Genomic DNA, 16,245 nt, shown 5'->3' with positions numbered 1-16,245 from the left:
GGTAGGGCCAAAGCCTATAATGAATATCGTGTGTCTTAACCTGACAAAGGCGGAAAATGTAGAGGCCTCATCTTCTCTCACTTCTTGCCAGAAGTTCACCATAGCTTTTAATTACAAGCCTCACTGGTGAAGAATAGAGTTGTTTAGAAGTCAGGCCAGCTGTACACATAATATCCCCATTACGTGTACATATATACCTTTCCTTAGCGTGAGCGTTCAAGCATACTCTATTTCTTCTATTTTGGGGAAACCTGCATGGTCTGCTCTTTTTAGCCAGTATTCATGTAAATGTAACAGGAATATTTCTCTTCTTGTTTTTCACAGGGTTAGTCCATCTGATCAACAATATATTCACATCTTTACTTTTCCAAAAAACTGGGAGAGGCCCGTATTTCTTTGTTTTCAGCATTACTAATATGTGTCCTACAAATTAGAAAATTTAGGTGTATATTATATAGGCTCCGTTATGCTTTACAGGCCGATCTGTACTACAATTTATAGGACGTTCCGCTACACAGATTTTTGTTCTTGCTTACTTGCAGATTTGTTTTCCCCATCAGAATGTGTGCGTGTTCTGTTTTAACTGGCTGGATGAAAAATAACGAGGACATTTTTTTATGCGTCAGTGATTTCTCGTCGAGCATGGAAAGCAAATGTTTTACAAACTAAGCTAAAAATTCTTCTAGTTTGAGAATAGTTGCGAGCAAGCTAAACGTGTAACACAAAAAATGTATAATCTTTTTATTTTCCCTTGAGAAATATTGTTTGGAAAAGTTGCGAGTGCCACATTTTACTTCGACATTCGGCACCCCCTCTCAGGACCCTGTTAGCTTCATCAGCCGGTTTCCGTGAAGCGACGTGGCGGTGTGATTTTAGAGTATGCCCTATAACTAGCGTCACTGACAGGAAATCACCGGGCAATCAGTGTGCATATAACTCAGGTGGCCACGTACTGTTACAGATTTTACCCCACACGATCGCCACAGTGAGCTGAGCAAAGGGCGCTGAGGCTGATAACGTCGACTTAGTGAGAGCTTTGATTTTGCAAACATCGACCGAAGTTGAAGATGACGACGATGCATCTGGCTGTTGTTGTTGTGTGTGTGCTGGGGGTGAGTGCGTTACCAGAAAAACAAGAGCACGGGGCACACAAACCTGTCCCCGAGCACGAGCACTACCCTAACGGTCGACATGACTCCGGGTACGACCACGATGCCATCCTGGGTAAGAATGGAATTTAATACGAATATCATATTATCCAGGTTAGAGCTAGTGTTTTGCCAGCCTAACCATGGTGACGTAATTTAGACTTAAAACTTACCTTGGCAGGGCGGCTCGAACCTGTGACTAGGATGTACATCGGCTGTTGACATCAGCCCCTAACCCAGTCCACAGTATAGAGCCCTGGGCCGCTGTCCATGTGGTCTAGCAGGAAAATTTTACGTACGTTTACAACTCGAGTCAGTCCTTCTGTTTCATATGCACTGATCTCCATGTCGTCCATGTTGTATAAATATGAAGTGCCAGATCGGTAAAGCATCATCTAAGCTTAGCCAGGGTGTTGAAACTTTTGATTTGAACACGTCACACCAGTGCAAATACTAAGCTCCTGTGGGAAAAGGATATGCGGGCTGTTGGAAGCATGACTGTTGACAACAAAACTGAAGTTGAGTCAACAAACTCCCAATGCATAGTCCAGTTGGAAGAAATTTTTGAACTGCCAGCTCTTTAATACCTTGAAGGAGGATCGAGTGTGAAATACAGCACTCAGTTTGACAAATTGACATCTCATTTAAAACGTTTGAAGGGCAGGATTATTGGTAGAGTAGGCTTTGTGAACGCTGGTTTTGTGATTTTTGGATCAGGATGACTTGGGAATTTGGTCTATACTCAACATTAAGACGGGTTTGAGTTGTAAGGGTTATAGTGAAATTTACCTTGTGAATTCAATTAAATGTGGCCAGTGTCCGGGTCAGATAGCTTCTGGGCCAACAACGGACAGGATTCCACTAGGCACTTGCTTAAACTGATACTGAAAGTTACGTGAGAGAAATGAGCGACAGGTTGGGGTTGGGAAACATTAATAAGATAGCAAGAAAAGTGTGAATAAGGAAAAAACAGTATGGAGATATAGCCTTTCATTTCTGGCATGACCAGTTATGAGCCTCACACATGTCTACAGAGTGATCGAATTGGAGACAGTAGATTCAGGCAAACTGAACTATGTGTAAGTAAACAGGAGTGTTTTAATACCAAGCTAGTACTATCTAGGCAAATGACTGTGGTAATGTGTGATTTTGTTTTAGAAGTACAAATACATGGTTGATACTTGTGTAAAATTGAACATTATTAAATGTTAATCAAACAGAGCTACCTGCATAATGTACAATAAACTGGGAATGTTCTTGAGGTAAATTTAAAGGTTTATACCACTATGAACCAGATAACGCAGACACTTCTGATTTAAACATCCGGCAGTGAGACAACAGGACTGGTGGGCCCAGTGTCAGCATAATGTGACAGGGTGTGGTGTCATGTTGGCCCAATGTCAGTATAATGTAACTGGGTGGGGTGTCATGTTTGTCCAGTGTCAGCATAATGTGACTGGGTGTGGTGTCCTATTGGCCCAGTGTCAGTATAATGTGACTGGGTAGGTTGTCTTGTCTGGTGTCTTTGACATGATAATGTACTTCAGTGATGGCAGCACTTTTGTGTCATGGGCTCACCCTGCTGCGAGAAGACACAGTATGTGTACACACACCTAATGACCCCTCATCATCACATGACTGAAAAATTGTTAAAAACCATCAGGTCCAACCTTTGACGTTATGAGTATTTTAGACACAGTGTAAGCCAAAGTGCAGGATATGACTAAATTATATAATTGTTAGTAACTAAAGTAGCTAAGAATGTTGCATGAAATAAGTCTATAATATTCTTGAGTACGGCATAAAACATCAATCAAATAAAATTAAATAATATGTCTTTAAACCTGAAGGAAAGCTGTAGGTAACTTCAGATGTAAGTGAAATGGTGTAGCATAAGTATAATTGAGCTGTTAATGTCATTTATGCATTTCAGGATCGCACAAAGCTGAGCAAGAGTTCAGTAATTTAAGTCCTGAAGAGTCAAAGACCCGGCTGAGAAACCTCCTGTTGAAGATGGACCAGAATGAGGATGGCATAATATCACGCTCTGAGCTTGAAGTATGGATTCTTCACTCCTTCAGGTAATACAGCTTGTGTGTATACTGTCAAACTGTTCCATCAGGGAGTCAAAGTGGTCATGAAAACTGAAGCGCTGCTTGCATGATGCCATAGGAGTTTTGAATTGTGAACTGTTTTTTCATGATATTAGCTGTATTCATTGATACTTTGTGATGATGTTACAGTTTTTCACTATGACCAACACAGACAGAATACCGATACAGAACATCACTGCTTTTGTAGCTGCTAATGTATTTAATTTTCAATGATTTAAAATGCATACTCTATTAAATTCAAGAGCTTCTGATATTTTAAAATGTTATTTTCTAAATTCTTATTAATTAATCAATGGTATGTTGTCAATGGTAGGTTTTCATCATTTAAAACAAATGGTGTTATAGGCAAAAAGTTATGTGGTTTGAAACAGTCAAATATGACAGATGCATTTTAGGTACACTCTAGGGCAGATAACTGTGTATTTAATAGACTTTAGGTACACTCTAGGGCAGATAACTGTGTATTTAATAGGCTTTAGGTACACTCTAGGGCAGATAACTGTGTATTTAATAGACTTCAGGTACACTCTAGGGCAGATAACTGTGTATTTAATAGACTCCCATAGAATAGCAAAGAGAAGTAACTCCTAACATTTGGGGCAGCCACTGTCTTATTTAGGAGGTCAAAGCCTTTTCTTTATGAAGCCTTTTATGTAGTAATCCAATAAAACATTCTGAACTTTGAACAGTCTCAGTTATTTCTGGTAAACAGCTTTTTACCATAGTTATGGATTTACCCATTTATTATTGATTCAAATTATCACTGCCCTTGGTGATAAATAGTCAGGACTTATAAATATATATATATATACCTCTCTGATTTGACTAGTTTTTTTAATTAGTGGCTGGTTTCTTGTATTTATTTAGTTAGTGGAGTTTGTTGGTGTAATATAGTGTGTTATTGGTCACATGACTGATATGTTTGTGTGTGATTGGTTGATTTGGCTCGTTGCAGGCAGCTAGACGTTGAGGAGGGCGAGGCTCGCTTCCTGGAGTATGATATGGACACAAATGGGAAGCTGGGCTGGCAGGAGTATGTGGAGAAGGTGTATGGTATGAGTGAGGCTGAGATAGATGAAATGGAGAGGAACGAGGAAACAGAGGCCTTCCTAGATGTAAGCTCCCTAGCCATTCGCTGCTTGGGTATCACTCACCACTACTCACTGCCAGATTAGGGATGGCAAGATCAGCTGAGGGAAGTTGGAAGTGAGGGGTTGGGGGTGTGGGGATTTTGACCTTTGACGTCAGTCAGAGTCTATCAGATATGTGCTTGCGGATGATGATAATGCGATTCAGAGAGCTGTGCCAGTATATGATAGGTCTGAATGTTCCACTAACATGCCTTCACCCTGCCTGCCTATCTAGAATTTTTGTCCCTTGTTATGTAATAAGTAAGAGGAATGGGCAGTAATCTGTTGGTTAAAGTTGCTGGCCTTTACAGTTGCTAAAGCATGCCAGAAGTGCAGGTTCAAAGCTGCTCTTGGGAACTTGGTGACAGTGAAATATTCTTCAGTATGATTTTGAACTGCAATAAAATGAATCAGGCTATGTGATCCCTAGTTATATGCGCTGTAGCATTTTGTCATAGAGATGTCCTGGAATTTCCCAAAATCTTGCTTTGAACCCCAAATGTGCAAGTGTCATTATTTTGTTCACATGATATTCTGTTTCAGATGAAAAATGATGACAAGCTGAAGTTTGATGCAGCTGATGTGAACAAGGATGGTTACCTGGAGAGCCAGGAGTTTGTGGCCTTTGAGTACCCGTATGACTTTGAGCACATGTACGAAGTGGAGATGGACCGTTCCATGAAGGAGCTGGATAAGAACAAAGATGACCTGATCTCTCAGAGCGAGTTTACTGGAGACCGTAAGTATAATGTGGCGCAAATGAAGCAGACTCCCACAACCTGTGCCTCGTGAGAATTTTTTTTTCAGTTGTTTACTTCCAACTGTATGCACAGAATTTCAAGATGTAATGATCATATCTGTGCCAGATGCATCGGGCTGATATATGACTTGTAGTTCAGCTCACAGATGCCTGGGTTAAGGGAGTTTATCTCACACATGCCTTGGTTAAGGTAGTTCAGCTCACAGATACCTGGGTTAAGGTAGTTCAGCTCACAGATGTCTGGGTTAAGGTAGTTCATCTCACAAATACCTGGGTTAAGGTAGTTCAGCTCACAGATGCCTGGGTTAAGGTGGTTCATCTCACAAATACCTGGGTTAAGGTAGTTCAGCTCACAGATGCCTGGGTTAAGGTAGTTCATCTCACAGATGCCTGGGTTAAGGTAGTTCAGCTCACAAATGCCTGGGTTAAGGTGGTTCATCTCACAAATACCTGGGTTAAGGTAGTTCAGCTCACAGATGCCTGGGTTAAGGTAGTTCAGCTCACAGATGCCTGGGTTAAGGTAGTTCAGCTCACAAATGCCTGGGTTAAGGTGGTTCATCTCACAAATACCTGGGTTAAGGTAGTTCAGCTCACAGATGCCTGGGTTAAGGTAGTTCAGCTCACAGATACCTGGGTTAAGGTAGTTCAAGTCACAGATGCTTGGTTAAGGTAGTTCATCTCACAAATACCTGGGTTGAGTTAATTCATTTCACAGATGCCTGGGTTATTCAGGTAGTTTATTTTACAGATGCCTGGGTTAAGGTAGTTCAGCTCACAAATACTTGGGTTAAGGTAGTTCAAGTCACAGATGCCTGGTTAAGGTAGTTCAGCTCACAGATGCCTGGGTTAAGGTAGCTCAGCTCACAGATGCCTGGGTTAAGATAGCTCAGCTCACATATGCCTGTTTAAGGTAGTTCATCTCACACATACCTGGGTTAAGGTAGTTCAGCTCACAGATAGCTGGGTTAAGGTAGTTCAGCTCACAGATAGCTGGGTTAAGGTAGTTCAGCTCACAGACACCTGGGTTAAGGTAGTTCAGCTCACAGATGCCTGGGTTATTCAGGTAATTCAGTTTACAGATGCCTGGTTTAAGGTAGTTCACCTCACAGATGCCTGGTTTAAGGTAGTTCAGCTCACAGATGCCTGGGTTAAGGTAATTAATCTCACAGATACCTGGGTTAAGATAGTTCAGCTCACAGATAGCTGGGTTAAGGTAGTTCATCTCACAGATACCTGGGTTAAGGTAGTTCAGCTCACAGATAGCTGGGTTAAGGTAGTTCATCTCACAGATACCTGGGTTAAGGTAGTTCATCTCACAGATACCTGGGTTAAGATAGTTCAGCTCACAGATACCTGGGTTAAGATAGTTCAGCTCACAGATACCTGGGTTAAGGTAGTTCATCTCACAGATACCTGGTTTAAGGTAGTTCATCTCACAGATACCTGGGTTAAGGTAGTTCATCTCACAGATACCTGGGTTAAGATAGTTCAGCTCACAAATACCTGGGTTAAGGTAGTTCATCTCACAGATGCCTGGGTTAAGGTAGTTCATCTCACAGATGCCTGGGTTAAGGTAGTTCATCTCACAGATACCTGGGTTAAGGTAGTTCATCTCACAGATGCCTGGGTTAAGGTAGTTCATCTCACAGATGCCTGGGTTAAGGTAGTTCATCTCACAGATACCTGGGTTAAGGTAGTTCATCTCACAGATACCTGAATTAAGGTAGTTCATCTCACAGATACCTGGGATAAGGTAGGTTTGCCATATTTTTGCCATAGAGATGCCTGTGTTAAGGTAGTTCAGCTCACAGATACCTGGGTTAAGATAGTTCAGCTCACAGATAGCTGGGTTAAGGTAGTTCATCTCACAGATACCTGGGTTAAGGTAGTTCATCTCACAAATGCCTGGGTTAAGGTAGTTCATCTCACAGATGCCTGGGTTAAGGTAGTTCATCTCACAGATGCCTGGGTTAAGGTAGCTCAGCTCACAGATGCCTGGGTTAAGGTAGTTCATCTCACAGATGCCTGGGTTAAGGTAGTCATCGCACAGATGCCTGGGTTAAGGTAGTTCATCTCACAGATACCTGGGTTAAGGTAGTTCATCTCACAGATGTCTGGGTTAAGGTAGTTCAGCTCACAGATACCTGGGTTAAGGTAGTTCATCTCACAGATGCCTGGGTTAAGGTAGTTCAGCTCACAGATACCTGGGTTAAGGTAGTTCATCTCACAGATACTTGGGTTAAGGTAGTTCATCTCACAGATACCTGGGTTAAGGTAGTTCATCTCACAGATGCCTGGGTTAAGGTAGTTCAGCTCACAGATACCTGGGTTAAGGTAGTTCATCTCACAGATGCCTGGGTTAAGGTAGTTCATCTCACAGATACCTGGGTTAAGGTAGTTCATCTCACAGATACCTGGGTTAAGGTAGTTCAGGTAGTTTATCTCACAGATACCTGGGTTAAGGTAGTTCATCTCACAGATACCTCGGTTAAGGTAGTTCATCTCAGAGATGCCTGGGTTAAGGTAGTTATTTCACAAATGCCTGGGTTAAGGTAGTTCAGCTCACAGATGCCTGGGTTAAGGTAGTTCGTCTCACAGATGCTTGGGTTAAGGTAGTTCAGCTCACAGATGGGTTAAGGTAGTTCAGCTCACAGATACCTGGGTTGAGGTAGTTCATCTCACAGATGCCTGGGTTAAGGTAGTTCATCTCACAGATACCTGGGTTAAGGTAGTTCATCTCACAGATACCTGGGTTAAGGTAGTTCAGGTAGTTTATCTCACAGATACCTGGGTTAAGGTAGTTCATCTCACAGATACCTCGGTTAAGGTAGTTCATCTCAGAGATGCCTGGGTTAAGGTAGTTATTTCACAAATGCCTGGGTTAAGGTAGTTCAGCTCACAGATGCCTGGGTTAAGGTAGTTCGTCTCACAGATGCTTGGGTTAAGGTAGTTCAGCTCACAGATGGGTTAAGGTAGTTCAGCTCACAGATACCTGGGTTGAGGTAGTTCATCTCACAGATGCCTGGTTTAAGGTAGTTCATCTCATGGATGCCTGGGTTAAGGTTATTCATCTCATGGATGCCTGGGTTAAGGTAGTTCATCTCATGGATGCCTGGGTTAAGGTAGTTCATCTCATGGATGGCTGTGTTAAGGTAGTTCATCTCATGGATGGCTGGGTTAAGATAGTTCATCTCACAGATGCCTGGGTTAAGGTAGTTCATCTCCTGGGTCATTACGCTGCGCTAGCGCGCTAACCAACTGAGCCACGGAAGCCCCCGCCCTGCCACAAGAAAACACAGTATATGTACACACACGTTTTATGTTGCATACAACATAAAACCCGAAGCATACATACATATACATACATACACACACGCATACACACACGCATACACACACACATATACATACAGACATGCATGCATACATACATACACGCATACATACATACATACACGCATACATACATACATACACACATACATACATACATACGCGCATACAAACATACATACATACATACATACCTACACGTATACATACATAAGTGTACATACATCCTGTGATCATTTTGAGCAAGATTAGAAAGGAAATTTGTTCCCCTTTAGAAATGACACTGAGCATATGTAGTTGTTAGAAGTTTAAATTAAAAAAATGTTGTTCTTTTTTCTAAACAGTTGAAATGACCGAAGAGGACAAAATATCTCAAGCTGAAAATTTCAAGGTGTACGATACAAATAAAGATGGCTTGTTGGATAGAAAAGAGGCGTTGCCATGGGTACTACCTGACAACAAATATGCAGCAAAGGAAGAAGCAGAGCATTTGATTGGAGAGACAGACAGCAATCAAGATGGAGTGTTGTCTCCTGATGAAATCATTGATCAGTATGAACTCTGGGTAGGAAGTCAGGTGACCAATTATGGCAAACATCTAAATGATGAGTTGTAGACAGATGTTGTTTTCATCCTAGTACTGTTTTCATATGATTTGTACAGCCTTAATTTTTTTCTCAGCAGCGTAGTAATACAGGAAATTGAAAACGAATGTTATTTTGGCTTAGAATGGGTAAGGTTTCTGTTGCTACCTGCAGATGGTCGTGGGTTTCCCCCGGGCTTGGCTCGGTTTACTCCCACCCTAATGCTGGCCACCTTTGCATAAGTGAAATATTCTTTAGTACAGTGTAAACTCCAACCAGATAAATAAGTTACTATTATGACTATAAACAATAGGCTTTCATTTCAGAAATAAGTGATCTTGTAGTTTTCTTCTCTTTCGAAGAATAATTTGTACAATTTTGTAGGTTTTGTAATTTGTGGGTCTACAAAAAATAAAAAAAAAAAGCCATGAAAGCCCATACCATTATGTACATCTTCTGGCGAGGTTTGTACTATTTCTGAGAAAAGTGTTAGGAATATCATGATTAAAACTTTGTGACAGTATGAGTGGAATAAATATGAACAATAAGCTGAGTATCTCGGTTAGCTTTTTTATCACTGTGGTATTTGAGTGAGACGTTTATCACCCATTTCTTGGACAGAAGCCATCTGTATGACATCAGTGTTCTTTATGACCCAAGCAAAACAGAAAAAACTCCTTTCACAAAACTTTTTCTCCAATTTTTCTAACATTTTGGAAATTGCTTTGTCTTCTGACATTATAACTTGGACAGTATCATTTCTCTTTATAAAGAACTTGTCAGAGGCTGGATTTATGAAAGTTTGTGAAGGTGTGCTTGATTTTTCATGGTCCATTCCTGTTCTTGGAGTACAAGCAGATCTTAAGATGTTGGGACACACATGTTCAGTAAAACCTTCTGTCAGGATGGCTGATTTTTGTGTTTGGCATTATGAGGAGAATACCTAGTCAGTTATGAACAAATTGCATGCTATGTATTTTTCTATAACAATTACTAATTGTGGACTTTATATGCAGGACTAACAAAGGGTGTAATGACATTAGAGCTGTTCAAAACTGTATATCATTGTGACATTGTGTGTACCATATGTGCACACTGTGTGTACCACACGTGCACATTGTGTGTACCATACATGCACATTGTGTGTACCATACGTGCAAACTATGTGTACCATACATGCGCATTGTGTGTACCATATGTGCGCATTGTGTGTACCATACGTGCACATTGTGTGTACCATACATGCACATTGTGTGTGCCATACATGCAAACTATGTGTACCATACATGCACAATGTGTGTACCATACGTGCACATTATGTATGCACACCATCATTATCCTGCCCAGTCTATAGTTGTGATGAACTAGTCGCTGCGTTAACTCTTTGGGGTTTATTATTAAAACCTGTTCTGAAATCAGGGTGTTGCTTATGTACCAGCTCATCATGCTTCTTATGGATGTTATCTGCGTGATATTAATATACACATTTGGACAATATATTTACCCACCTGTTCTGTTCACATGTGTAGTTGTATTTCTGTTTTGTCTAATGACAGAATGTAGCTGCTGATATTGCTCAAAGGCAAGGTGTAAATATCACACTGAATGATGTCATTCCTGTCCGCTTACATGAAGTTTATGTGTTGTAACAGAGTAATTATACAGCAATTGATTGGTGAAAATAAAGGTTTTAGGCATGAAAGTTGCATGAATACATGTACAAACAATTATATTAGGTCACAGGATACCTGTTTCTATACTCAGTAATCAGCTTTTACAAAGGGGCATAATTGTTTTGTCTATGGTTTTATGGATTTAACACCCCAATCTGATGTTGACGTTATTTCAGATGATTTATATAGAATTTTTTTTATTTTTACCACTTGTATTTTTATCATAAATGATCTTGCTGTAAATTCATGTATTATTGGTGTACTTTTATTTTAATGATTCCTTACTGGTCAAAACTAAAAATTGCTTGAAATTTAATTTGGGTTTCTGCCTTTCCTATATTTTATACATATCAAAATATCTCCAAAATTGTGAGGATTAAATTTAGGGTATTGAGAGTATAAAACTCCAGTACCCTTCTGGAAGGTATTGCTTTATGAATTTTTTACTTTCAGGATGCTTGTAGGCCATTTTTTAATTTTAACACCTTGTTGGTATTTGGTCAAATGTTCAACTTTTTATTTTACTTCCTTATTATCTATAAAATGTAAGGCATTTTGGGGGATTGAACACATAATTTATATATCCTGTACAACATTGATGCAGCCAGAGAGACCAATTCATAATAAATGTATTATTTTTATTCTTTGTGTGCTATGTTGTTGTTTTTGTGATCTCAGATTGCTGAGTTCTATTCACAATCATTCTGAATTGTCACATACAACAATAAAGAAAAATTAGAAACATGAAATACTATATCTGAAGTTTCACATTTGAAGCCAAGTAATGCTGGTTAGCCATGAAGTAGACTGGTTTGGTTTTGAAGGCGTTGGCTTAATTCTGGCTGTTTTTAGCGTGCTGAGACTTTTCATTCCAAAGAGTGGTTTGGTTTTAGTCCAGTAAATAATCATTGCATTTGAGATAATTCCTGAAAAGTGCTTTAAGCTCGAGAAATAATGGCTCTCACAGAATTTATGAAATAAATTCAAAATTAAATTTGTCAGGATTGAAGTGCCAAGGTCATTGTTAAATTCTTGATCAAATGAAAGGATCATTTAGGTATTATTCAAAGGAAAATAATGAACAGCTATTTTTCATCAGAAAAGCAATATTACAAATGTTCTGAAGAGGACATCAAACATACTTGAATTATAACCCTGTCTGAATGATTGATTATGGCTCAACGCCACATCGGCAATATTTAAGCCATGTCGTGGCTAACCCTGTCTGAAACCTCTAGATCACCAAAGAACACCCTGACAGTGTGGAGTGTTATGCCTCGGAGAATTATTTCTTTGATAAATAGTACCCTTGATCCAATATTCTATAACATGGACCACAGGGGTGTTACACTTTTCTGCACAAAAGTCAGGCACTTGGGGCCGATTCCAGAGACATTTTTGACCCCAGTCAAATTTAAAAACCTTGATACAGTGTTTGGTTTTCAGTAATGGAAGTTGAAATTTTGACACATTTGTGTCAAGATAACATTGATGAGTTTGCCAAAACTTTAATTTACAGGGCTCAGAAACAAGCTATAAAATCATCTTTCAAATTTTTTACTGAAGTCAACTGGCTTGGTGGAATCCGCCCAATTTCACACTTGCAGGTATATGGTCAGCAATGTTTAATCTAAAGCAGAGCAAGGATAGGCCTGAAATTACCACAGCTAATCAAGGATAGGCCTGACATTACCACAGCTAATCAAGGACAGGCCTGAGATGACCAAAACAAAGCAAGGACAGGCCTGAGATGACCAAAACGCAAATGCACCGTCTCTGCTAAACTTCAGGATTTTTTTTTTTCAGTTTCTTTTCAATATGATAGTTACACAAATTAAGCTGATCAATGTACACATTAATGTAAGGTTTTTCCCTCAGGTCTGTCTGGTGTCCTCCCACCATTATGCTGGTCAGCGTTGTCGTATAAGTGAAATATTTGTGTGTACGGCGTAAAACACCTATCAAATAAATAAACAGGTCCAGAGATATGCCAGTTAAACTGATGAGGACAGACAGGACCATGGCAATATTCCTTTAACAGCTCTATGGGGCTGAGGAGAAAAAAAAAACACGACACATGTACCTTGATACTCTTTTATCATGTTCCAATTTTTATTAATGTGGTCTGTACATCTAAGCGTACCCGACTGTCTAAAAATACAAGAGGAAATGTCCCTATTGCACAGCTTGACTAGTGTTACCTGTTTTACAAAAATTCCATCATATCACATCCAGCCACTACCATTCCATTATTTATTTGAATTGTGTTTTACACTGACAATGGTATTAGAACTGACATGCACATGTAGCATTTGAGAGAGGAATACACAAAACACTGGATGCATCAGGGGAAGAATAAAAAATTCAGAGAATTAGAAGCTTTTGGTTGCTCACTCTGAAGTCTTAAAAGTTAGATTTCATACCTGTTAACAACCTGACTAAGTGACTACCAGTGCCGTAAAACATTATCAGGCCTTGAACAGTTTATCCAGGTGAAAAAAGGTAAACGCCAAGAAAACCCTTTAGTAAATGTGTGTGTGTGTTTAATGAAGGTGTCAAACAGCTACCAAACAACAGTAAACACTGGGGAACCTGAATGATGAAATGCTTTGCTACAGGTTTTCTCTGCAAATGAAGATGTACTTTGTTGCACAATGACCTGTCCTATGTGATGATGTCCTAGGGTGTTGTCCACATCATCCACTTATAGAGACTTCACAAGGAGCAACAATGATGTGTTCATTTCCCTCAGCCTTCCTTCACATGCTGACTTCAGAATCTGACCAGGTTTCTCGTGTCACATAACGATTACCTCCCCTGGCTTCACTGAACACTATCTGCTGGTATGTTTGTCCTGTCTCCTTACCCCCGACACATGCTGAGCACTTTCTGAATATAAAAGAAATTGTTAAATAATTTAAAAAAAACTTTATTTCTTACTTACTGGAGTGAAACACTGTCCTTCATCAGCTATGTGTCAAACAAAGCACCTTACAAAGCCGCAAATGAACAGAGCCAACAACAGCTGGATTTGAACCTGTGGCCTGATGTGGGCTCTGCAAGGCTGAGAAAATACAGCTGGACAGCCCTCATAATGCCTTGTACACCTGTTCAAATCGAATGTTTGTTACCAGAGCATGATGATGTATTTCTGAACTGTCCTCCACATACTGGACACTTAGAAGAGGAGCCACTCAAAGCGTTGCTGTTGTGTGTATTCTCTGGTGTGTCTCGACCACTTCCATTATAAACAAGTTTCAGGACCTTATTGCAATGTCATTTTATAATAATAAATAAGTTGCTCTTCATATGCAGAAAACCAGGTAATGGAAATAATCCCTGATAATCAAGAAAATACAATGGAAATTTCATCGTTACTTTTATCTGGGATATTGGCGTAAATTGCGTAATAGATTTCTGAGGTGTATGATTTCACATGATTGGTAATTCCGCAGTTATGAGTGAGTTGTCCAGAAGGCTCAAGTTCAATCCAACATGTTCCAACATACTTAAACATGGTCTCTAGTTTGTCAATATGTACCTATGAACCAAGTTTCAATTCAATACAATGAACTGGAAAGAAAGGGAAATAATTTTAACAGATGAAAAAGCCAGATAGTAATTTGTAAATCATGATGGTGAAACCATATATTTCAATACAGTGAATGGTTTGAAAGATATACAGGACTTCTTAAGTGGATTGCCAGGTTTTGGTTCTCATTCATGTATACGAAGTTTTGGGAAAAGCACAGACTGTCCTCTAAAATGTTTGTTGGAATCAGAATTCCCAAACGACTGACCCTGTTTTTGTTAGAGTCTGATTGTGCTCAACAAAGCATTTTTCAAGTAAGGCAGTATTGATTCTGAGAATCAAGTGAATCCAGCATATTTTGGGTCCATGCAAAGTTCACAGAAATTTGGGAGCCCTTTTAAGCCCTATTTGAGACCACACACATCCGGGCATTTGCCGTTTTACTCACGCCTACACACTTCACCTTTGTAGACACTGAGGTGAAAATACTTTCTGAATAACATGAGAGTTGACACAGAACTCTGGTTGTTGTGTATGTTTAACTGATGTTCACAATTTACATGATGAGGAGGAGCGTACGCATTGTTCTACGGTCACACATACAATCAGTTTTCAGTTATTATCAGCTGTAGTTCTAGGAATATCGTCCAATGTTATTCATTTGTCTATACCTTACCATGTTATTTTTCACCTCGTCTGCCTTATGCCAGTGATGTGCATGGATGTGTGCAATCTTGTATAGGTTCCCCTCTTGCAGTAGGGTACTAATAAACATATTGTCTAAAATGTGTGGCTATGGATTATTGCTCCTTAGTTAAGTAGAAATTTACAGATTTTACCTTCCTTGCTTTAACAACATGTGCTGGTTTAAGCCTATTTGCCTTCTCTTGTCTCTGCACATTTGTAGCCTCCGTCGCCAACCTTTGCAGGAAGAGCACATAGTCCAGGTATATCTACAACAGGACGGTAACTCTGAATCAGCATACTCGTTCATAACCAGAGTACGAACTTAAGCTACTGTGAAACACACCAGTCATGTAAACTGTACAGTTAATAAGCACCTGCTTACCCTGCACTTATCAGCATGCTATTCTCAATATACATATGCTGTCCTCAGTATGATGTGGTATTCCCTAATCCCTGTTCATGTTTGCATTTCGTACTCATCAGTATATTGAAATACTTGAAACTACAAACTTGCACTGAATCAAAATTTCCCCACATAATATCAGTATAATGGCTTGGGCGGGGTGCCTTTAGTAAGTTATCTCTGTGAAACAGCACTAGATAAAAAGAGCAGTGGAAACCCGTCCTGCACATTACATGCACTCCTTCTTCACCTCTGTGCCTGCTTAACAAGTCACTGTGTTTCTCACAATTTAATGGAATCGAACGCATCCATGCATTGGCCTATATTTGCACATTTCTAAATTATATGTTTAGCCTAATAGAGCTCCGGCGTCCGCGGCAAACACAAAGCTACTACGGTTATTTTCGATAGTCAGTCAATCATTCCACGTTTTATTATGACGTGTGATTGGCCTAACGATTACATAAACGAATAATGCTACAGCAGTTAACAAGCAAAATTTTAACAACAACAGCATGTCACTGATCAGCAGATGAACATATTTACCAGGTATGAAACCTTTGGTCCTGCAAATTTGAGAGAACTGTTGTTCTGTTTCAGTACGTTCCGCAGCCTGGAAACGGGAAATTTTCGTTTCATCGCCATGCTTTACAGAGGTCTGTGAAGTAAAAACGACATTTACGTGTTTCGAACACAGGCGGGATTTCTCTCCAGTGTCAGATCAACTGAGCCAATCGCAGCACTGACATTTATCAATTTTAGCCAATCGGCAAACATAATGGAATATCTCTCGCGACATTGCACCAATCCAGTTTTACCTTTTTCTATCCAACCAGCGTCGAGTTTTTTCTCATCCTCCTGAAACCATGTGTTGCTTTGAG

The 16,245-nt window shown here is 39.8% G+C and overlaps 1 protein-coding gene and 1 long non-coding RNA gene across 2 annotated transcripts; one reads left to right on the top strand and one right to left on the bottom strand.

The window, feature by feature from the left end:
- Window positions 1–896: 896 nt before the first annotated feature.
- On the top strand, window positions 897–11,383 carry LOC135470415 (reticulocalbin-2-like). Its single transcript, XM_064749343.1, has 5 exons — window positions 897–1,224; window positions 3,082–3,229; window positions 4,218–4,377; window positions 4,936–5,131; window positions 8,830–11,383. Exons 1-5 carry the CDS (start codon window positions 1,068–1,070, stop codon window positions 9,099–9,101), a joined length of 933 nt encoding a protein of 310 aa, XP_064605413.1. The 5' UTR covers window positions 897–1,067; the 3' UTR covers window positions 9,102–11,383.
- A 1,467-nt stretch (window positions 11,384–12,850) lies between these two features.
- On the bottom strand, window positions 12,851–16,072 carry LOC135471788 (uncharacterized). The gene is made up of 3 exons (XR_010444472.1): window positions 15,911–16,072; window positions 15,114–15,227; window positions 12,851–13,631 (listed from the first exon to the last, which is right to left on the bottom strand). It is a non-coding gene; the product is annotated as an uncharacterized LOC135471788 (long non-coding RNA).
- Window positions 16,073–16,245: the final 173 nt, after the last annotated feature.

Source organism: Liolophura sinensis, chromosome 7 (genome assembly GCF_032854445.1).
Source record: "Liolophura sinensis isolate JHLJ2023 chromosome 7, CUHK_Ljap_v2, whole genome shotgun sequence".
Taxonomy (NCBI): Eukaryota; Metazoa; Mollusca; class Polyplacophora; order Chitonida; family Chitonidae; genus Liolophura; species Liolophura sinensis.
The sequence above is the reverse complement of the archived record's forward strand: the minus strand, read 5'-3'. Positions and strand labels throughout refer to the sequence as shown.

What these genes read in the sequence shown, in the direction of transcription:
- LOC135470415 (XM_064749343.1), top strand. Translation starts at nt 1,068, where the DNA reads ATGACGACGATGCATCTGGCTGTTGTTGTTGTGTGTGTGCTGGGGGTG. An exon ending in TGGATTCTTCACTCCTTCAG is followed by an intron (nt 3,230 to 4,217) that starts GTAATACAGCTT and finishes GGCTCGTTGCAG; the next exon opens with GCAGCTAGACGTTGAGGAGG. An exon ending in GAGCGAGTTTACTGGAGACC is followed by an intron (nt 5,132 to 8,829) that starts GTAAGTATAATG and finishes TTTTCTAAACAG; the next exon opens with TTGAAATGACCGAAGAGGAC.